This window comes from Salvelinus alpinus, chromosome 23 (genome assembly GCF_045679555.1).
Source record: "Salvelinus alpinus chromosome 23, SLU_Salpinus.1, whole genome shotgun sequence".
NCBI lineage: Eukaryota > Metazoa > Chordata > Actinopteri > Salmoniformes > Salmonidae > Salvelinus > Salvelinus alpinus.
The window spans coordinates 39,230,761-39,255,358 of record NC_092108.1 but is presented as its reverse complement, the minus strand read 5'-3'; the positions used below and the strand labels follow the sequence as shown (position 1 = coordinate 39,255,358).

The window sequence follows — 24,598 nt, the reverse complement described above, 5'->3', positions numbered from 1 at the left end:
TTCTTGTGATCACAACAAAACTACGTATTTTGCTCAAATAGAGATCTGATTAAATTGTGTTTTCTTCGAAAATATGTGCCTGGCTGAGAATAGAACATTCAGTTTTCTGCGTGAGTGTGGCGCTGTTTACCACAATTTTCTGGATTATTTTGTGACCAGAACAAAACTACAAACTACTACTCAACTGAAATAAGATTGAAAAAAATATATATATATTTTAAAAAATCGCAGGACATTTTAATGCTACCTGAATTAACTTAGCATAAGTAGGTCTACAGTATCACAGCGAGGTCAAACAGCTCTTGGACCGTGACTGGGTACATACACTCTGGCCTGACACCTGGATGTGCCTGGCCCAATCCCACCTTGCCCCACTCTACCTGTTGCTGCCTCCACTGGTTATTTACACACACACACACACACACACACACACACACACACACACACACACACACACACACACACACACACACACACACACACACACACACACACACACACACACACACACACACACACACACACACACACACACACACACACACACACACACACACACACACACACACACACACACACACACAGAGAGAGAGAAACTTGCATTCCATTACTTACCATGACATCTTTATGAAAGGCCATCTTTCCATTTGACCAGGGCTCTGGTCAAAAGTAATGCATTATACAGGGAAAAGTTTTAAGGAATAGGGTCCCCCTATATAGTTTTTGGGTGGAATTTTCCTTTAAGTGTGTGCCCTCAGGCCACTACTCTACTACCACATATCTACAACACAAAATCCATGTGTATGTTATTATGTGTGTGTATGCATGGGTCTGTGCCTGTATGTGTGTCTCTTCACAGTCCCTGCTGTTCCATAAGATATATATATATTTTTTTAAGTAATCTGATTTTACTGCTTTCATGAGTTACTTGATGTTGAATAGAGTCCCATGTAGTCATGGCTCTATGTAGCCATTAGCCCGACCCTGCCTATTGGAAACATTTCTCCATCCCATTCCCCCAGTTAAGCAAACGATGGGGAGAGGCTGGGACTATAATTTATGTAGTAAGTTACTTTTCCTGTCAATGACTTTATTTTATAAATGCCCGTTATTGTGTATGTGTGTCCCTTTTGGAGGTTTAATCAAACCTTTATTCAGCCAAGAAATCTATATTTTCATTGATGAAATATTCAACAGACTGAACGGTCACGTACGTACTCATTAGATGAATTAGTTGCATTGCAGTTGCGTGTGGTGTTCTTGCCATTAAGCCTCATCTAGCGTTGGTATGGAATAACATGGAACAACATAACTGACAAAGTATCTCAGCCTTAGGAAATCATTGGGGAAAGAAGTCACACTTCCAGTTTGCACTAATCTTTATTTGATTTTCTGTAATTCAGAAATACAGATGGTATGAAATAATACATTCAATCTAAACAATGTCTTCATTGTGTTTTAATTGAAAATAAAAGCATAGTATTCCTTTATCCACCATTTCAATAAGGAAAGAGCAATACCAGTATTAATGGCCAGCAGGCTCAGACAATATCCATAATGACTATAGAGAAAGTACTCACACTTCAAGACCCTATGGACAGATGGCTTTTCATAAACTCATATGGCAAGTAATGAAATACAAGTTTCTGGGTGAGGGGGGAGTGGGTCAGTAACTTGAGTGGGAGAAAGAATCAGTGGAGGTATCAACAGGCTGGTAGAGGGGGGCAAGGTGGGACTGGGCCAGGCACGTCCAGGTGTAAGGCCAGGGTGTCCTAATTTGCGGTCCAAGATCCTCAGGCCCTCCGGAATGAGAGAAAGGGAAAAGATTAGGGTTAGTGAGAGCATGGTGTGGTATCCCGGGAGGTCTACCCCGGGGGTTGGTGATAGAGGGGCGGTATGTGCCGCGAAGTTGGCTCCCTCTGCTGGGAGTACAAGGGCTGGGCACCCCAACACACATGGCTCCAAGTAGATGTAATTAGGGGAAAGTGCCAACCAGCTGTGGAGGCCACAATAAAAGGAGCACTGTGGCACACAGCGGGAGAGAACAGAGACCGACACAGAGCAGAAGCTGAGAAGAAGGACCAAGCCAAATCTATGTGATTTCATTGTTATGTTTATTTTATTGCCTAGTAAAGTTGTGTTTGCTGACTGGAACCTCCCTGTCTCTGTGTTAATCTCTGCACTCTCAACCCAACACCCCACGGTTTACTACATATGGTGGAGAATGCGTGCATCTCAGTAGCTTTGGGTGTGCTGTGGGTTCGAGCGTATGGAGATTACCATGGAGGAGCTGGTGGCTCAGTTTATCCTCAGCCAGCAGAAGCAACAGGCTCTCCAGGAGCAATTACTGGAGGAGCAGCACCAACAAAACCGCAGACTGGTAGCGGAGGTAGCCCAGTTGAAGGCTGGGAGGGCTCAGGAGTCTGGCCCGAATCAGTTCCTGGTTCAGTTAAGGGAGGAAGATTACGTGTACCTTCGAGAGGATGGCCCAAGCCCAAGTGAGCCAGCCTGTTAGCACCCTATCTCTCCGGGACGGCCCAGAAGGCCTACTTTGACTTGAAAGCCGACCAGGCCGCGAATTATGAGGGACTCAAATGTGAGACCCTGAGCCGTTATGGATTCTGCCTCGCACGCTGTGCACAACTGGTCCGTGACTGGGCCTTTGTCTCCACCCCCCCCGCGCTCAAATTAGCGACCTGGTGCTCCTGACCAAGGGCTGCTGGCTACTGACCGACGTACCGTCCCTCCCAATAATCGATGAGGTCGTCCTGGATCGATATCTTCGGGCCATGCCATACAAGATGAAGACAGCGAGCATGCAGAACCCCCAGAGCCTGGAGGAAATGCTGACCGCTGTGGAAAATCACCAGAACACCCAGGACCTGCAGAAAGGGGCCCGGGCAGAGAGTGGACACGGGAAGGGGCTGAAGTGCTGAGTGCGGCGAGCCGGGACACCTTGTGTGGAGCTGCCCGGCCGAGAGGAGGCCATGCCCTCCGCATCTCCCAGCTCTGGTGTAATCCGGATGGTGAGGTATGTCACCTCCTGTTGGGCGCACACCGAGACGGACCCTCCGATGGTTCCTGTACGAATCGATGGCGTTGACACCAGCGCTCTGCTGGACACTGGCAGCATGGTGACCCTGGCCCACTCGCAGGGACTCACACGAGAGGGGAAAGATGAATCGTGGGACAGGGAGATGACAGTGTCCTGTGTACACGGGGACACAAAGAGGTACTCAACCGTGCCGGCGAGGATAACCACTCCAAGGGGGGAGTGCCAGATGCGCGTGGGGGCTCTTTCTAACCTGCCTGTGCCTATTCTCCTCGGTAGAGATTGCCCTCTCTTCCAGGCACTGTGGAGGAGGGACCGGGGGAGGCGCGCACTCGAGGTAGGAAGGAGAGGAACAAGGACAGTCGCCTGCGCAACCCACTCCCTGCCGCGAGAGGTGTCCACTGGGCCCGAGTCATACCCGGAGGAGGGAGACGACCCCGCTCCGAGAAGCGAGCCATCATTCGAGGAAGACCTCAGGCTCCCCTTTATGGAGGTGGAGGCCCCAGACAGACCTCCCAACACAGGAATCCTCACGGGCCAGTTCGGGACGGTCCAGTTAGAAGACCCCAACCTCCAGAACCAGAGGGGCCAGGTGATTGCGGTGGATGGCATGCTGTTACCTGGGGTACGTGAGTGGCGCTAACCCCACTTCGCCATCAAGCATAATTTATTGTATCAGGTAGTAAAGCACAATGAGGAAACGAAAGACTTGTTACTCATACCCACCCAGTATGTTAGGACTGTCTTGCAGCTTGCCAACACCCACCTGCTTGGGGAAACACCTGGGGATGGAGAAAACCAGGGAGCGGATCGGGAATCGGTTCCACTGACCGGAGTCAAGTGCGCCGTGGAGGACTACTGGTTGGGCCCCCTGGGGGTACCCTGGTGCGCGAGGTACCCCAAGCGCCCACTAGGTTCTCCCCCTTTGAGCTCCTGTATGGCCATCGGCCCCGCGGACTGCTGGACCTAGCCAAGGAGGTCTGGGAGGAGTAACCGACACCCTCCCCCCCTTTGCAGCGTGGTGGAACATGTGGAGGAGATGAGGGAGAGGATGACGTCAATTTGGCCAGTGGTGAGGGAACACATGGCCCAGGCGCAACACGCCCAGGAGCGCGTATACAACCGGTGGGCCCAACCACGAGAGTTCCACCCGGGTGAGAAGGTCTTGGTGCTGATCCCAAAAGCGGTGAGCAAATTCCTGGCTACGTGGCATGGGCCCTACGACATCATTGAGCGGGTAGGTGACGTCAATTATAAGGTCTGTCAACCAGGGCGGAGAAAACCCCTCCAGCTTTACCATGTGAACTTACTGAAGAAGTGGCACGCACGAGAGGCGCTGTGCATAACCCGGCCACAGCAGAACCCGCCTTCTGTCGAAGTTGCCATGGGGGAAGCCCTCAGCCCAACCCAACGACAAGAGCTCAGAGTTGGTCCAGCGGAATACGGCTGTGTGCTCCGAGGTGCCGGGGCACACGGATCCCGTGGAACATCATATCCACACAAGTCCAGGCTGACCGCGAACCCCTACAAGTGCAAACTGGGCTACGCCGAGGTGGAGTACCTGGGCTATCAAATTGGGTGGGGATATGTGAAGACCATAGTACACCACATACACTGGGGGTTGAGAATAATCAAGTGTTGCTGTGGACACTGGATAATCTGACTAACACACACCTGTTTGACCTCCCTGTTATACTGTAGGCCTACTTATGTTATTTTTTTTTTTGTCAATTCATGTAGCATTTAGGGCCTCCCGGGTGGCGCAGTGGTCTAGGGCACTGCATCGCAGTGCTAGCTGCGCCACCAGAGTCTCTGGGTTCGCGCCCAGGCTCTGTCGCAACCGGCCGCGACCGGGAGGTCCGTGGGGCGACGCACAATTGGGCTAGCGTCGTCCGGGTTAGGGAGGGTTTGGCCGGTAGGGATATCCTTGTCTCATCGCCCTCCAGCGACTCTTGTGGCGGGCCGGGCGCAGTGCGCGCTAAACAAGGGGGCCAGGTGCACGGTGTTTCCTCCGACACATTGGTGCGGCTGACTTCCGGGTTGGAGGCGCACTGTGTTAAGAAGCAGTGCGGCTTGGTTGGGTTGTGCTTCGGAGGACGCATGGCTTTCGACCTTCGTCTCTCCCGAGCCCGTACGGGAGTTGTAGCGATGAGACAAGATAGTAATTACTAGCGATTGGATACCATGAAAATTGGGGAGAAAAGGGGATAAAATTTAAAAAATAAAAATAAATAAATAAATAAATATTTCATGTAGCATTTAATCTCCTGCATTTGTGTTAACCATGGCAGCCAGCATTGTAAATGAAGAGATGTGCAAAAAGATAATCAGCTTCTGTGTCTTTGGATCATTTCTCCTAAATACATATACAAAGAGTTAGAGTTACAAAGAGTTACAAAGAGTTAGATGCACTATTGTAAAGTGGTTGTTCCACTGGATATCATAAGGTGAATGCACCAATTTGTAAGTCGCTCTGGATAAGAGCGTCTGCTAAATGACTTAAATGTAAATGTAAATGTGATTTTTTTTGTCATACATCTTTTCAAAGAAAAGCCATTTATTTCAATCTCTAGTTGAACAAGGAGTCTATTGCTTCAGTCCTTGTACAGTTTTCACTTCTTGTTACCTGGTAGATAATCACAAGGAGAATAAGGTGAGGAAACAGTCCATGTCAGCCAGACCATCTTTTTAAAGAAACACCATTTATTTAAATCTCTAGTTCAGTCAAATAAATCGTTTTGTTCTGGTCACAAAATAATCCCGGAAATTGCGGTAAACAGCGCCACACTCAGGCAGAAAACTGAATGTTCTATTCTCAGCCAGGCACATATTTTCAAACAACATTTGAGCAAAATACGTAGTTTTGTTATGATCACAAGAAAATCGTTATAATTCAGGGAAAGAGCCGCACGGTCAGGCAGACAAATCTGGATCCCTGCGCAGTCTCATTGAAGATCTTGATCACTTTTCAAGCCTACCTGGATTTAAACCTAATTATGACAAGTGTACCATATTACGTGTTGGATCGCAAAAAAAAGTGTTTACACTACCTTGTAGTTTGCCAATAAAATGGGCGGATTGTGAAGTAGACATTATTGGTACTCACATCTCAAAAAATATAAATGAATTTACCACAATCAATTTCAATAGAAAGTTAGTAAAAATATATAAGATTCTGCAACCATGGAGAGGTAAATACTTGTCTATTGGAAAAATCACATTGATTAACTCTTTGGTCCAATCACAGTTTAATTACTTACTAATAGCACTGCCTACTCCAGACAACTCGTTTTTTAAATCATATGAGCAAAACATATTTCATTTTTTTTGGAATGCTAAACCAGACAAATTAAACGTGCCTGTTTATATAATGAATGAGTTTTGGGGGCTAAAATTAAATATTAAAGCTTTAAACCTCTCACTAAAAGCTTCACTCATACATAAATTATACTTAAAACCAAAATTATTCTCCAGTAGATTATTAAGAAAGGCTCATCCTTTGTTCCAAAATGGCCTTTTTGCTTTTATACAGATTATAATTTTTCATTTCCGACTAATTAAAATGAAATATCGCCCTTTAACAAGCCACACAAAGCGGGTTACAATTTCAGTTTTATCCCCCAGAATAGATATAATAAATATTACAACAAATGTCATGGTTAAACTCAAATATACTGATTAATTAAAAAACATCCTTTATAGATAAAATGTTGACATTTTTTATTATATTTATTAATGATATAACTCCATTTCTATTCATGATGTCACATATGCAGCTATTGAAAATATATGGGAATATCTGCTCAATCCAAATTTACAGCCAACTGATTGCAGAATTACCACAAAAATGGAGGCATTCATGCTTCATTGACAGCATGGCCAATGTTGAATGTTGAATGTTTATCATTTTAAACTTTAAAATTAAGGGACTTTTTTTCCGACTTGGGACCACACAGCCACTCCACTGAATAGCAGGCTGGTGATTGCTTTGCAATGCTTGCAGTTAGGCACTGATTCCTTCCAAACCACTCATTGTTGAATTTGCGATTTCCAACTTGTTGTGTAATGTTCATGGCCGATGAGCACCGATGCATTTTATGTATAATTTCTCTTCATATGAAAAGGATTAAAAAGGATTTGCCAGTAGATTGTCGACTTGAGTCATGATGATGACGACTGCTAGCTAAGATTTTGAAAGTATGATGACATAATCAGTCCAATTAAAGCTACTGTAGATATAACATGATTTGATGTAATTGTATCTGTGGCCAATGACCTTGAGCCTTTTTGGATGGGCACTTCTAATGTAACTCTATGGCAGCACCCAAGGGGCTTAAATTTTCGAGCTCTCCCCTTAGACTTGGTGGTGACGTAGTGTCCCCATGAGTGACAGAACACTGAGCCAATCACAGCGCAACGCTCCGTATTTTCTGATGGCTTGCCCCAACACCACAGAAAGCACTGAGCTAGGCAAAAACACCTGCATTTTGGAGCTCCTTTACTCAAGAAAACAAAAAAAGAGACCATGTTTGTATGCGGCTTTATTAACTCAATTATATATTTTTTTACATTGTTTGCAAACTGAAATGTGACACGTATTAATGCCAAAATAACATGAAAAATAGGCAAGCCCCCAGCAAAAAAAGTATAATATATATTTTTTTTTAAACAAATTTAGCTAGAAATGTGGGGCTCAAAACAGGTGGGGCTCCACCTGCCCTGAATGACGAGTCGCCACTGGGCATACAACAATCTCAGCTCTGTAAACTTTGCTGCGAAAGACTCAGAATCAATAGATCATTTATTCTAGTATTGCACCCATGTAGCTTGTTTCTGGTAAAAGGTTCAGGGATGGTTAAGAAATCCCAACATGCACTTAAAATTAACCTTACAAATAGCAGTGTTGGGTGATTTAGAAAGCCATAGTCAGTCAATAAATAATATAATAATACTCGTAGGAAAGGTTTTCATCTTTAGCTCACAATCTGTGGATACTATAAGATTGGAAAGGTTAAGAAATTATGTAAAACATCACAGCACAATTGAAAAACATATGGCACATGGAAACCAAATGATGTTTGTGTTGGGGATCCTGGAGTGCCCTGTAAGGGTGAAGGACATTGAGGTGGCAAAAGTTAGAGCGGTCAATCGAATCTCCCATGCAGAGGCGATTAACATAATTCAGAAAACAAGTGATGCTAGTGATGGTATGGTAGTGGACGCATCACAGCCTGTAGTAAATGTTTGCTGCCAGTCAAAAGATACCGTGTGTTAAAATGGTGGTTTTTGTTGCGTTCATTGCCACAGTTATAAACTGTACTGCACAAGTCAGAGAAATCTGAGAAACTGGACATTATTGTGGCTACAGCAGAAACGTTTTTGGGACTTAAGGTTTTGAAATCTGAAGACTTTTTACAGAAATGTTGTTTGTTTTAGTTTAGTATATTTATTTTTGGGTAGTTTGGTAGTTTTTGGGACTAGTTTCCATGCCGCACAGTATGTGGCAGAATGCACATAAAATTGTGCGATCGCCAATATACCATAGAAGAACATGCGCCTCCGCTCTCAAAATCCATGCCATTATCAACTGCATTACCTCTAAGACTCGCTTTTTGTGGGTCTTAAAACTTCCCTTTGAAATTGTCACTTTTGGAAGTTTTTAAAGACACACCTCAAATCTTGCCACCCTCCCACTGCGCAAGTGAGCTGATGTTAGACAGGTAAATTGCTGAACATGGCGTTAGGGCTCAAAAATGCCAGTGTGCCAGTTTTTACATGACGAAATTGCCAATTAACTTGCATTTGACACTTGCGCCTCCTTACAGCCAGCCAAACTACAGTCCTCAGTCTGCTAGGCTTCTGAGGGTTCAAATAACAGTAGGCTATATCCCCCTCTGTATGACCACAGTACCCTCCAGTGAACAAAATGTAGAAAGGCAATGTTCGAAATAATATTCCAACCTACAGCATTTTTACAATGTATTTCCCCACAATTGACACATGCAAAGGGTATACTAAACATCAGCAAAAATACAAAGCATTTCATGAACCCTTTAAAACTCTACATAGCTGAACCTGAATACTGCAACTAGAAACACCTTATCATTATTAACATTAAAAGCCTACATTAATAGTAATACATGCATTTGTCAGAGGGTTGACATCTACTGTGACAGGCTAACAACCCTAATTCACACCAACCATGACACTAATCAGTAGGACTCCCCTTCTTCCATATAAGACTATACAAGCCTACACCAAGGTCAGCATTAGTTGAACAATATTTAATCAGTAAGTCAACTGTACTTCACATCTATGGATAATAGGATTGCACTTCTCTACACATGACACAACAACATCTGGATTTGATGACTAGCCTGCTTGACATTGTACACAGCGAGCGAGAGCGCTGCAAGTATGTGCAACTTCATACTTGGAGTGCGTCTGAAAGTGGGCGTTGCAAAATAAGTGGGTGGACCAACAGCGATGGGTGTAACATCAGTGGATGGACCAACAGCGATGGGTGTAACATCAGTGGATGGACCAACAGCGATGGGTGTAACATCAGTGGATGGACCAACAGCGATGGGTGTAACATCAGTGGATGGACCAACAGCGATGGGTGTAACATCAGTGGATGGATCAACAGCGATGGGTGTAACATCAGTGGATGGACCAACAGCGATGGGTGTAACATCAGTGGATGGACCAACAGCGATGGGTGTAACATCAGTGGATGGATCAACAGCGATGGGTGTAACATCAGTGGATGGATCAACAGCGATGGGTGTAACATCAGTGGATGGACCAACAGCGATGGGTGTAACATCAGTGGATGGATCAACAGCGATGGTGTAACATCAGTGGATGGATCAACAGCGATGGGTGTAACATCAGTGGATGGATCAACAGCGATGGGTGTAACATCAGTGGATGGATCAACAGCGATGGGTGTAACATCAATGGATGGATCAACAGCGATGGGTGTAACATCAGTGGATGGACCAACAGCGATGGGTGTAACATCAGTGGATGGACCAACAGCGATGGGTGTAACATCAGTGGATGGATCAACAGCGATGGGTGTAACATCAGTGGATGGACCAACAGCGATGGGTGTAACATCAGTGGATGGACCAACAGCGATGGGTGTAACATCAGTGGATGGACCAACAGCGATGGGTGTAACATCAGTGGATGGACCAACAGCGATGGGTGTAACATCAGTGGATGGACCAACAGCGATGGTGTAACATCAGCGCTCCGTTATCGGTTAGTTAGATCGACTGTAGCCAGGTGCACAGCTGGTCAGCATAATGTTTACATAGTAGGTTATGAGATCTAACGTAGCAGGATAAGAGAATTTACATAGCAGGTCGGGATAATAATGTGGCAGGTTAGAAGAATGAGGTTACGTTTAGGAAAAAGGTTAGGCTTAACTGAAATGCAACAGTTTTCAACAATTGACTCGTTGTGAAGCCCAATCAGCCATGCAAAACAGTCTTGAGTGGCAACAAATCTGACCAATTAGTTGATTCGCTTTCCATACACCCACTTCTGTTGATCCTCCCACTTCTGTTAACATGCCCACTTTCAGACACACTCCATGTATGCAGTTAGCCATGACTTGAGCAATATGCATACAGTAGCTATGTTGCCAAGGCCTTTTTATGCCGTTGACCATCAAATTTTTAATCAAAGGATGACTGAAATAAGCCTGGATCAGGCTTCTTACAAGTGGTTTGAAAAATATCTAAGACAGGACTCAATGTGTGACCTCTGGTATTAAATCTAGTTTTCTGGATAGTACAAAAGGTGTACTGCAGGGGTCGGTACTGGGACCTGTTCTCTTTACTATTTATAAAAATATATTGGTCTATCTGCTAAAACTTGCCCCAACTGTTGAACAAGCTGTGTTACAGCTGCAATCTGACCTTGTTACCTTACATAAAGCCCTGGTTGGTTAAAACGTGTACTTAATGCAAGCAAGACTAAAGACATGTTGTTCTCTAGTTCTTGCAAGAATGTTTCAGATGGACTACATATTTATTCATTGGATGGTTCTCCCATTGATCGGGTTCCCGCCTACAAATATTTGGCCATCTGCATTGACAAAGACTTAATAAAACATATGGATGAGCTACACTACATTACCAAAAGTATGTGGACACCTGCTCGTTGACCATCTCATTCCAAAATCATGGAGTTGGTCTCTCCTTTGCTTCTATAACAGCCTCCACTCTTCTGGGAAGGCTTTCCACCAGATGTTGGAACATTGCTGAAGGGACTTGCTTCCATTCATCCACAAGAGCATTAGTGAGGTCGGCACTGCTGTTGGGTGATAAGGCCTGGCTCGCGGTCTATGTTCCAATTCATCCCAAAGGTGTTCGATGGGGTTGAGGTCAGGGCTCTGTGCAGGGCAGTCAAGTTCATCCACACTGATCTCAACAAGCTACTTCTGTATGGACCTCGCTTTGTGCATGGGGGCATTGTCGTGCTGAAACAGGAAAGGGCTTTGCCCAAACTGTTACCACAAAGTTGGAAGCACAGAATTGTCTAGAATGTAATTGTATGCATGAAGATTTCCCTTCACTGGATCTAAAGGGCTTAGCCCGAACCATGAAAAATAGCCCCAGACCATTTTTCCTCCACCAAACTTTACATGCACTATGCATTGGGGCAGGTAGTGTTCTCCTGGCATCCGCCAAACCGAGATTCGTCCATCGGACTGCCAGATGGTAAAGCATAATTCATCACTCCAGAGAACACGTTTCCACTGCTCTAGAGTCCAATGGCGGAGAGTTTTACTCCACTCCAGCCGACGCTTGGCATTGCGCATGGTGATCTTAGGTTTGTGTGCAGCTGCTCGGCCATGGAAACCTATTTCATGAAGCTCCCGACAAACAGTTCTTGTGCTGATATTCCTTCCAGAGGCAGTGTTGAACTCGGTAGTGAGTGTTGCAACTGTGGACAGACGATTTGTACGGACTACACGCTTCAGCACTCAACGGTCCCGTTCGGTGAGCTTGTGTGGCCTACCACTTTGCAGCTAAGCTAATGCTGCTCCTAGATGTTTCTATTTCACAATAACAGCACTTAGTTGACCGGGGCAGCTCTAGCAGGGCAGAAATTTGACTTACTGGAAAGGTGGCATCCTATGACGGTGCCACGTTGAATGTCACTGAGCTCTTCAGTAAGGCCATTCTACTGCCAATGTTTGTCTATGGAGATTGCATGGCGGTGTGCTCGATTTTATACATCGGTCAGCAACGTGTGGCTGAAATAGCCTGAGTGTCCACATACTTTGGTATATATAGTGTAGTTAAAAAGCTAAGATTTAAAGTGGGATTATTTTTTTGAAATATATCTTGCCTCTCCCTAAATAGCAGGAAGAAGATTGTATAGTCGACTTTCCTGCCAGATCTTGATTATGGTGACACCATTAACCAGATTGCAGCAGCCACTACTCTTAAACCTTTGGATGCAGCTACCATTGCGCCATTCGTTTTATCACTAGTGACAGATTTACCACTGCATCCTGTATTAAAAGGTTAGCTGGTCCTCATTAAAGTCCCGTAGATCAATGACTTACTCCCTTTTTGTTTACAAAGCCCTACTACACAAGCTTCCAATTTACCTGGCTTCGTTGTGTCGATAAACAGCTGGACGTAATGACGTCACACAAAACAAAAAAACTAGTGGCGAATAAAAATGTAGCGCTTGAAGTGTTTCCATTACGCATTAATAAATTGGCGACACCCTAATATGCCCTCCCAACATACCCGTTTCATGTGGAGCTAATAGTTACGTGACATCACGACCTTCAAAAGTATTCGGCAAACAATTTACTCCAAAAACAGTTTCAATTTATTTTGCCTTTAAATTCCCATGTACCGAATGAAAAGTACACGTTAAATGGGTTTCCATTGAATTAACTGATGGTTTTGTCACAGAAACTCTACGTTATATAGCAAATGTGCCCACTCTGGTTTTGGCAGTCGCGCTCAATCCAACCACTCGCAGATACTGTGTGGGTAGGCCATTTATGTGAAATAATGGATAGAAGCGATATTAGTTGTATTTGTCAAACAGCAGCCACCCTCGCTATTTATTGGCAAATAAATTCATTTATTTAATCTGTAGCCTAAACTGCATGCTTTCCTGAGTCGTAGTGGGAGGACCACACAGGTTTACTTCGATAGGATGGTTATTATATCAATATTTGCGCATAAAGGCATTTCCACCGCCATTTCTCGCATAAATCATTTTACTGACACAAAACGGTCCTACCATGTCGAACGAACAAATTGTCTATTGACGATTATAAAATTGTTTACATCAGCCCGGTTGTCAATTTCTTCATGCGTCAAGTAGCATACTTCATCCGCATGAAATTGTTGGATGGAAACGTGGTTAGAGACAGGATTAGAACGGGTTTTCATTCGCCACAAGATGGGGCTATGATCATACATTCAATAATTAAGCACATTAGGACCATGTTAGTGATTATAGAAGCCATTAGGGAAAAAAGCCTGACAAGACTAATTTCTAACTTTATTTTTCAAGCGCAAAGCTAAATAAGTACTTTTTACTCTTAAAAGTACTTATTCAAATAACAACAATGTTACATGTAAACAATGCTATTGTGGTTATTAAAATGTAAACATGACCGACCATTTAAATAAAATGAGTTATGTCACGCAGTCATCTCATCTTCAATGTCAAAGTAAAACATTGTAAATGATTAAGCAATAAATAAATACCTGTCAGTAAATCCAAATATAAAATGGGTAGGAGGTCCAGTTAAGAGAATAACAGTTTGGAAAATGAGTTTGTTTGGTGCATACTATCATTTATCATAACATTCCTAGTGGCGATAGAGTAAACCATCTTCGATGGCTACTGTAGAATTAACAAACTAGTTCAGTACACACAGGTAATGATCTCTTACATGACACTTTTTCCTGAGTTTCTCTACTTGGCCGTTAGATAATTACATGCACAATATGTTCTAAAAAACACCCATGTGAACAATTACATCATCTCAACACACCCACAACAATGGGTGTATAAAGAAAAAAAGAAAAGAGCATCAACAATACAAACCCTTCCAATGTTGCTTCAGGCCAAAAAGGGGACGCATTATAAAATGTGAAAAAAAGGGGGGCAGTACCCACTGAACGATAGAGTGAAAAAGGAACCACATTTTGCTATTGAGCCTGTCAGTGTAGGGAGCTAACATACACAGCATGAACTTCATGAAGTGAATATAACTCGAAAACATTTCATATTGAGTGTGTCGATCCAAAAAACTCAAGTCTACTTGTGTTGATGCTATGAAAATACATAGTGGTCAAACATGTTACATATTTAGCCGTATTTTATTACCTGATATAGCCTACACATATCCCTCGTCTGCCGATGTAAACTAGCATGTAGGCTTTTCGTCATACACTAAAATTAGTTAAATAAGAATTAAACATTTAAGGGAAAAAAACAGATAAACATGATAGGCAGTATTAATCACCTTTGAGTCTGAGACAAAATGTACTTAGTATGTGTGGTTGGTCTCGTCTTCTTCACTACTCTTTCTTGACGCGTCCTTTGAAGGCATCCATAAAGTTGAATGCTCCCAGGTACATCCCCAGCAGATTGCCAGTCTTAAAGGGTAAAATCCTGTGAAGGTGAGAACAGTCAATTAGGCTACATATTAGCAACGATCACTGCAACACACAACTTAAAGCCGATTATGAGAACAAACTAGTCTGGAATTGAAAGAGTCAGAATGACTTCATTAGACCAAACTACAGCAAGTCATTTAGGCAAACTGGTAATCACAGTGGGACTAAATTAAATCTTAATTAAAAACAGAAATCTGATGAAAATACAATAAATTATTCAGAGCATAATAAATGCGGTTTGAATGTCTTCCGGTCCAGCAACAAAACGTATTTCAAAGGGCATAATAACCCCATAACTGCACTACTCAATATGTTAATAACAAGAGAAGCCATTTCATGTCTTAATCAGTCAGTCTAATTGGTGGTGAGTGATTAAGTCTACTATATTAGTCATGGGTGTATTGTGTTGTATTCAACAGGAAGCCAACAACTCCCACTCAAAGGCCTCAAGGAACAAATGTAGCCATGCAAATCGCCCCAAATTAAGACAAAACCAGGCCAAATTTCTGAAAGCTTTCTTTCTACCACACCTGTCTCAAGGACATTTCCATAACACAAAAAGGCTTTGGTGTAGATTTAAATGTTGAGGTTGCAGATAATCATATTCAACTGCGGTCCTAATCAGGTCTAGGTCTGAATAAATCGGTGTTAAATAAAAGTCTTGCTTGCCCACTTAACCAGGTGCTGCTTTATCGGCGACTGATCCGTAATTGGCATCAATGCATAAGTAGTCTTGGTAAGTGTTTACCGGTACTTGCAAGCTTATGGAGATACAAAGACAAGGGGTTGTGAATGATATCACATTGTCTGGAATGCTTGGCAACCCAGCTCAACTAAGTTGAACTGTGTGCAGTGAAAAACCACCCACGTCCCTTCTTTCTGACCATCTATAAAAGACACAAGCACCATTAAGGGGACAATTTATATGCTAGGTCACCAAGGTCGATGACCAGCTTAAACCTTGCTGTTACACAAGGCAATTTAACGGCAGAGTCTCAGGTTGATCCATTGGCCTTAGTCCAGTCAACTATGGCCGGTAACCATTTCGGTCTTTCCCTTAAAAAAAAAGCCCAATGTAGCCAATTTTATCTCAATATTAAATAAGTACCTTACTGTGATTGGTTTCATTTAAAATGGTTAAAAAAAATTTTTTAAATGCTTCTTAGCGAAGAGCAAATTCTCAAGCAAGAACTGTCTGTAAGTGGAGTGAGTAGGGAAAGGAAAACTAGCAGTTATTGGCAGAAAGGTTGGAACTCTTATTTGTCTATTAACTAATTTACCGCCTGGTGTTGTCCCCAAGCAGGCAAAAACTCCATCCACAAAAAACAGGCGGCCTTTTCAAACAGCTCTTGCATAAAAACATAAATTAAAGCAAAAACATTTCCCCCCTACTGTCTATTTCCCGCTGTCGCAACCCCCAAGGATATACATTCCTACCGCCAGCAGAGTTTGCCGTGAAAGATGTGATTTGCATCTCTGGCATTTAGCCTCCACTCAGAGGAATCCCTAGGTAAACCATGAGTTCATTTGAAAAAGACAATAGCTAGGATTTCTCTAATTCAGGACTGCAACCTTCCAGCTAACCATAGCCAGACGCTGCAAGCTGTTTTTATTGTGATTTATAAAACCTTAACCTACATAATGTGATTAAAATTTGATTTGGAAACAACCACACGAGGAAACAATGCATTCAAATAATCAAAGATGACATAAGTGACACTACACCTAATTTAGTTTAGAGCCTACATTTTTCATTCGTTTTATATACTATGCTACATTTGAGTCATTTAGCAGACACTTATTAAAATCGGTCACACTACATATTTAGCAGATGTTATTGCATGTGTAGCGAAATGCTTATGTTCATAGATACTATTGCACTGTTGGAGCTAACAAGTCACAACAATACACACAAATCTAAAAGTAAAGGAGGGACGTACAGTTAGTGCATTCATTTTAATATAGCTAGGTGGGACAACCACATCACAGGCATAGAAAGTACATTTGTTCTTAATAACAAAGCTATCAGTACAGTCAGAGCTAGGGGGGGGGGGTCAAGTGCTTTTTTGTTGTTGTTCAAAAAACTGTTTCAGTTGCTTTGTTAAAGAAATGACACTCCCTAAACTGCTTTAAACAGTGTTGCTCACTGAAGCATGTATGAGAGCACCTGCTGTTCCAGACGACTGTCGGCTCACAACACCTTCATCCCAGAAACACTAGACTCACTCCAATTCGCCCCAACAGATGATGCAATGTCAATCACACTCCACAATGCCCTTTCCCAGCTGGACAAAAGTAACATCTATGTGAGAATACTGTTTATTGACTACAGCTCAGCGTTCAACACCACAATGCCCAAAGCTCATCACTAAGCCAAGAACCTTGGGACTAAACACCTCTCTGCGGTGTGGTGCCAGGACAACAACCTCTCCCTCAACGTGAGCAAGACAAACGAGATGATTATGGACTACAGGAAAAGGAGGACCGAGCATGCCCCCATTCTCATCGTCAGGGCTGTAGTGGAGCAGGTTGAGAGCTTCAAGTTCATTGGTGTCCACATCACCAACGAACTATCACGGTCCAAACACACCAAGAGTCGTGAATAGGGCACGACCACACCTTTACCCCTCAGGAGATTGAAACGATTTGGCATGGGTCCCCAGATCCTCAAAAACTTTTACAGCTGCACCATCGAGAGCATCCTGATCGTTTGTGTCATCGCCTGGTATGGCAACTGCTCGGCATCCGACGTTAAGGCGTTACAGAGGATAGTGTGTACGGCCCAGTACATCACTGGGGCCAAGCTTCCTGCCATCCAGGACCTATATACACTAGGCGGTGTCAGAGGAATGCCCCAAAAAATTGTCAAAGACTCCAGTCACCCAAGTTAGATTGTTCTCTCTGCTACCGCACAACAAGCAGTACCGGAGTGCCACGTCTAGGTCCAAAAGGCTCCTTAACAGTTTCTTCCCCCAAGCCATAAGACTGCTGAACAATTAATCAAATGCAAATGGCTACCAGGACTATTTGCATTCTTACACTGCTGCTACTCGCCGTTTTATTATCTATGCATAGTCACGTTAACCCTACCTACATGTACAAATTACCTCGACTAACCTGTACATTGACTCTGTACCAGTACCCCCTGTATATAGCCTCGTTTTTATTTTGTGTGGGGTTTTTTTTATACGTTATTTACTAAATATTTTCTTAACTCCATTTCTTGAACTGCATTGTTGGTTAAGGGCTTGTAAGTAAGCATTTCACAGTAAGGTCTACTACACCTGTTGTATTCGGAGCATATACCAAATACAATTTGATTTGATTTTCAGGAGTTTGACTGTGATTAACTGCTTATTTTTTCCTATAGGTCCAGGTGGTATCGGACGCTTGAGATGGATAACAAGATGAATACCTTGTTAGCCTATCAACAGGCCAATCGGGCAGTTGGAGATGATCTCAATCTCCGGATGGGGGACCAGCAGGACAGACTTGTAAGTGTGCTCAGAATTGTACGTAGCCATTGCTTTTTCCGGGAAAGAGCAAGAGACATTCAACTTTGACCCAGTTGTTGCAATCGTTGTACCCTGACGTGACTTCATCTTCAAAATTCCTCTGCTCAGAACTTTAACATGAGGCATTTATATTACATTTAAATACTTACTGGAAATCTGACTTCTCAGACTTTCACAATAAAATAATATAAAATATAGGGGGTTTGGGAGGGACATCTAACGTGTGTAATTCCTAATACTTTTACATTTGTAGCTTTGGTGTCTGGTTGTAAGGGTGCCAAGGACCTGAAGTCAACAATGTGGCAGATGCTACCTTGCATCCTGTCAAACCGGCTTGACATCACCACAACATGTTTCAATTACTAGTTTCTAAAGACTAATTCTTCAAATTAGTTGAGATATTATAAAAAAAAAGTGTTAAAGTACTTTTGTTTTTACTTGTGTAAGACATTGTGCAATTCAAATGTAACTCAATGTTCTTTGTGTACAGGAACCATTCATAAGAATCCTGCAACCTTTGATGCCACGGATAAGGGGGCCCAGATTCAGGTCACCCGTTACCTGTAAGGGCCTCCGATCGTGAAGACGAGATGCCGCACAGGGGAGGGGGAGTTGCTACAATGAGGGTCAGCATTAAGTCTCGGCCCACCTATCCCAAAGCCAGCCTCTACCCCAAGACTGATCCAATAGCTGAACCCTAGGGTGACTTCTACACCCTACCACCCCCACCATTTATTTATATTCTGTACAGACTTAGTCACTTTAGTCTGCTGGACCAGTGCAATAGTTATATCACGTAACTGCACTATGTAGATAGAATTATAATGAAAGTATATGCTGCTAATTCTCTGTAGTTATTCAGCACATGGGGCAGACAATGTCTGTGCTATATGCCTATTTTAGTTTCATCCTATTTTCTTTGGTCTGCATGTTTCTTTTGTACTTGATTTAATTTAGTCTTATTTTCAGTATATTTACAATGTTGTTTATTTCATTCCTTTACTATGTCAATTTTGTTGCCATTTCACTGTCAAAAAAAAATACAATTTGATTTGATTTGACTAAATGTATTTGTCACCTGTTGATCCAGGGAACCAGTACTGGCCTCCTTACTTCTAGGAAATCAAACCTTTTCATCAAATGGACATGGCATCTAATGCATCTTAAATAATAAAAACAAGTGGCGAAAGGGAATAGGCATGCAGCAGGCTTGACGCTAAAGTAAAAAAAGTGTCTTGCCTCCGACTGGCAGCTGTACTGTCGCCGGTCGGGAGAAGGGCGAGTGGGCTGCGTAAGGAATACAGCACGTGAAAAGCATATCGCGGGTGCCTCGTGAATGAGGCGATGAGCAAAATAGCTGTTGAACAGCACGCGACCACTCTGGAGGGACGCCGGCCTCCCGATTGCTCGTTGCTAACTGGCCCACTCCCAGACAGTCCTAGCAAATTTCTTGCTTGAGAAATTGCCCTTCGCTAAGATAAAAACTGCTGCATTGGACCTTTAAAATCCCTCCCATTTATAGTCTATTGTAATCTGACCACCTCACTCTAACTTTGGCTATCCCTGGCCTGTCCTAAGAAAACATTAAAGACCCATACCAACAGTCTACTTTGGGTCAAGAACAGTAAAGCCAAGCCGCAAAGGATGCAATGTAACATCTAGAGCAGATATTAACCATTGAAATACTTTAATCTACTTTAGGCGGGAAGGCAGGCTAGAGAACTAGACTGAGGGCAACCTACCTTAGCAATAGTAGAGGAAACAGAGGTTGTCACCAGTGGGTATGACTATACTGTGCAGTTTGAGCATGTACTGTAACCATTTCTGAGTGTTGAAATGGAGTGACAATGCGTCGTGTGTGTCTGGGCAGCAGATCGCTCAGTGTGACAAATAGCAAAAAACAGCATGTTATTTCCATTAGGAAGAGAAGAGTAAGAACATGAAGGGATACTCACTTCTTCATGCCCATGAGAATATACATGCTCTTTGGGAGCAGAAGGTAGACCTGGTCAGTTAAAATGGCCTCAATGATCTTCTTTGCTACGTAGTCTGGTTCCAGGACAGGCACCAAGACAGGCCACCTGTGGAGTCGATAAGGTGGCAGGTAGCCTAGTGGTTAGAGCATTGGGCCAGTAACCGAAAGGGCGGTGGATCGAAATCCCCGAGCTGACAAGGTAAAAATCTGTCGTTCTGCCCCTGAACAAGGCAGTTAACCCACTGTTCCCCAGTAAGCCATCACTGTAAATATGAAATGTTCTTAACTGACTTGCCTAGTTAAATAAATATAATTAATATTTATATTTTTAAGTTCAATACCTCATAATATATATATATATATATATATATATATATATATAAAATAAACCAGCTATGTTGACTAGCAACATTGAGTAACTATCAGTCCACAATTGAAAAGTGTATATACATATGCAATGTGACCCTTGACCTTCATAGTGTGTGTATTGTGACAATAAAAAATAAAATGACAACTTTCAATGAAATCCTGTATAGCACCTATTATGGCTGATAACTTACTTAGAATTGCAGCCATCGAACATGCCAGTGTTCATGAAGTGTGGACACACAATGGTAGTCTTGACGCCATCCTTCCCCGTAGCCAGCAGCTCCAGAGCCACAGACTCAGCAAAGCCAATGGCAGCAAACTTGCTGGCACAGTAATCTATCAGGAGAGAAACACGTATTGGCATACAGTAGAGCAGGTTAAACAAGGGTCTCAAATCAAATTGTATTTGTCACATTCTTCATAAACAGGTGTGGACTAACAGTGAAATGCTTACTTACAGGCCTTTCCCAACAACGCAGAGAAAGAAAATAGAGAAATAATAGAAGTAAAAAACACTCCAACATAGAGGATATAGAAAACAGGTCTCCACATCAAGATAATGTAAACTAAATTGCATTGTTCTTGAACCATTTTCTTTAACCAAGTCAGTCTATGGAAAAGACCCTTCAGCTACAGTATATGAACAAGTTAAAAATGACATTGTCACACATTCAAGGTCGATTGATAACATCTCTATCGATCAGCTCAACGGTAGGTCTCTTGATTGCATTATGTTCTACCCAGAGTTTAAGACAAAGGCAATGTTCTGCACTATGGTTAAGGGGTGTGTAGGCTTTTGTTATTGCCCCGTCCCAACACACCTGATTTAGCCAGTCATCAAACAATGATTAGCTTTCAGGTGTCTTGGTGCTGACTGGAACAAAAGCCTACACACTGTTGCTCTTCAGGACCAGTATTGAGGAACATTGGAGTAAGTCATGCAGACATGCATAGTGGGTGACTTACCTGCTAGTCCATTGACACCAATCATACCCGCTGTGCTAGCAACACTGACCAGGTGACCATGGTTGTTGGCAGTCATCGCTGGGAGGAAGGCTTTATAAGTCTAGAGAAAAAGGAAAAAAAAATCAAAAGGGAGAACTTGTACAATGAAATATGAATTTCAGTTTGTTACAGATCTGTGTTATTTGAGGTGATGTGGGTGGAACTGCTACTACAAAGGACATAGGCCTACAATGAAGTTGACGCATTCACATTTTTACAAATGTATATGCTGATTTAGGATAATACCTTCTCATTTAAAATGCCTGCATTGATAAAGACAGCAAGGGCGAGAAAACAGACAAGATAGTTGTGTTGATGTCACTGTAGCAGATGTGAGCTGTAAGCGCATTAGCTCACCCAAAAGTGTGCCATGGTGTTAACTTCAATGGTTTTCTCAATGAGGGAGTCTGGCGCATCCATGAAATTCCTGCCTGTGACTATGCCAGCGTTGTTTATGAGAATGCTCACATCCCCCACTTCTCTCTTGACCTGAACAAAAACATGTTTAAAACATTTGTTAACATTCAGCACACCCGGTACTTCACTTTTTATGTATTTTTATTAACAGATACATATTTTTGCTTCCTCTATCCTGGCAGCCCATTGTTGTGGTGAGGAGGATCTTATGTGATATTGCTTTGTACTAACAAGTTAAACAGGGAAGGATCCTTATGCGTGACAGAGTTTAAAACCAGTTATAACAGTTGTGAAACATTAACTGAATAGCATGTAAGGACTTTCATGTGGCTTTCCCTTCCCTCTCAGCAACAATGGACATTTACTAAACAGCAACTCCACCTCTATTTCACACTGTACTATAATGAAATAGTTACTCACACAAGGCAAAGCCTGCAATTACAGGTTAATGGATGCTTGATAGACCACTAGGCAAGGTGATAATTACTCACCAGGGGCTAGTATCAGTGCGGGCTTTTTTTTTTCTCTCTCTTTCTCCAAGCAGCAACACCAATTCAACTAAGTACAGTCTTGATTAAAGACTCGTTGATTAGAATCAGGTGGTTTACCTGGTCAGCCACTCTGTAGACCTCCGCCTTGTCACTGCAGTCACACTGGTAGTGGTGGACCCTAGTTGCCCCTTTCTCCTTCACTAGTCTTGCAGTCTCCTTCATGCCCTCCTGGTTGACATCCCACAGAACCAGAGAGACGCCAAGGCGGGCAAACCTTTCTGCCATGAGCCGGCCAATGCCGCTGCCCGCCCCCGTGATCAGGACGATTTCCCCGGTGACATTTTTCTTCTTAAATGGGATGAACAGTCTGACAAATGCCTCTACGTTGTAATAAATGGACATTACAATCAACTGAAGGGTTTCTAGGAGGAAATTCATTTTGCTGACCCCTGGAAAGACAGTTGTCACAATTTAAAATTCACTTCTGTTTGTACATTGGTTTAATTGTTGCATGCTGGGTTATTCGTTGATATCCTAATAAACAATAGGCCTAGCGAATATATTATTGCAGTTTAATGTTTAGTTAATAAACATTGCAATTTAGTGTTCTACTTTCGAAGTTGGCAAATGTATTTATAACAACAATCTTTAATTTAAAAGGACATTTTAACCGATAACGCGTTAAGGTAGCCTAGACTACTCAAATCACGCAACAAACGCAAACAACTTTTAATTCGGTGATGTAAACAAACATCAATGCTACACCAAATGATAGTACAGTACGAATATATATATATATATTTTTTTAAGTCAACCTAACCGACGCAAACTTACCTCAATAGAACATCAGCATCAACCTTGAATATTTTGTAACTACTATCGCCTCCTTTCAGCACTGGGGGCGGTCTTTAATCGACCTTTGCACTCCGTGTCAAGGCGCACAGTAATCAAAACAACAACAAAAAGCCACGCAATGAAACAGGATTTTCTCTAGTTATATCTTCATTTAGAGTGATGAGCTCTTCAATTGGGTTTATCTGCACTTTCAGCATGGGTCCTCCTACTTTTCCCTTCTGCAAATCACGGATGCTAGCCCTGTTCCATTGATTTGTGCTCAAGCATGGCTAATTAATGTCACATGACACCCAACCAAAACTCGAGCTCCAGCCCGGAACGCCCTGCTGGATAATCCAGTTTGACCAGCTCAGACGGGTGACCGGTTTTTTAGTACAAACATAGTTCACTGTTTAATATTTAGTTGTATATGTAATGTGGGTGCTTTGGTGTGTTTGGACCCCAGGAAGAGCAGCAGCTAATGGGGACCCCTAATAAATACTAGAATGCACAACGTCCTATTTCGAAAATGTGGTTGCGCACTTTTCCTCTTTTTATGTTATTCATTGACAAACCTGTTAGAAAAATATACAGTTGAGCAACTACTATCCCGTGTTAGTTACGTAGGCAAATTAGGCTAACCAGTATTTATCAATGCCAGATTATATTTGCCTGGCGACGCAAACTCCTTGCTCAGGCCAAACGCTACACGTACATTTCTTAGTATGTAGCGAACGATAGATAGAGCAGTAGAATAATTCAGTTTGAGTCATTGGGCAAAAATTACGTGTTATGTTAATCCTATAATGTTTGAGCAGAGGAACACACCATTAACAATAGCAAAATGCATAAAATTGCTGTAAATTAGCTTAAAAACAGCAAAGTAATCTTTAAAGTTTTTACGTTCCCCAGTTTCTGTGTTGTGGTTTGTGTGTTTCAGGATGGCTTCCTGAAATCCCCCAAGCAGCTGATTGGTCGACTCCATGGCTAATTGGAGATGACCCCGCCCCCTCGTCAAATTACAGCTGTATCACATTAGACTCCTTCTGAAGCTGTATAAAAGCCAGTGTTCTGTCCAGGAAAAAAATAATGCAGAGAGAGAGAGAGATGATTGCTGAGAGATGATTGCTGAGGCTGATATACTGTGTTGTTCTCAGAGGGAGATGATTAGTGTGTCCTGTATTGTTTGAGTGAGAGAGCTGATTGGTTGTCTGTTGTGTGTCAATAGGACGCAGTATTTTGATTATTGAAATTTTTTG

At 42.8% G+C, this 24,598-nt stretch overlaps 1 protein-coding gene across 1 annotated transcript; it reads right to left on the bottom strand.

Moving 5' to 3' along the window:
- Positions 1–13,593: 13,593 nt before the first annotated feature.
- Positions 13,594–23,619, bottom strand: LOC139550946 (epidermal retinol dehydrogenase 2-like). Its single transcript, XM_071362242.1, has 7 exons — positions 23,340–23,619; positions 22,623–22,954; positions 21,955–22,086; positions 21,559–21,658; positions 20,784–20,928; positions 20,204–20,329; positions 13,594–14,728 (listed from the first exon to the last, which is right to left on the bottom strand). The coding sequence occupies exons 2-7, from the start codon at positions 22,941–22,943 to the stop codon at positions 14,635–14,637; spliced, it is 918 nt and encodes a 305-aa protein (XP_071218343.1). The 5' UTR covers positions 22,944–22,954; positions 23,340–23,619; the 3' UTR covers positions 13,594–14,634.
- Between the last annotated feature and the right edge of the window lie 979 nt (positions 23,620–24,598).

What these genes read in the sequence shown, in the direction of transcription:
- LOC139550946 (XM_071362242.1), bottom strand. Translation starts at nt 22,943, where the DNA reads ATGAATTTCCTCCTAGAAACCCTTCAGTTGATTGTAATGTCCATTTAT. An exon ending in TCTACAGAGTGGCTGACCAG is followed by an intron (nt 22,087 to 22,622) that starts GTAAACCACCTG and finishes GTTTTTGTTCAG; the next exon opens with GTCAAGAGAGAAGTGGGGGA. An exon ending in TGGTGTCAATGGACTAGCAG is followed by an intron (nt 20,929 to 21,558) that starts GTAAGTCACCCA and finishes CTCTCCTGATAG; the next exon opens with ATTACTGTGCCAGCAAGTTT.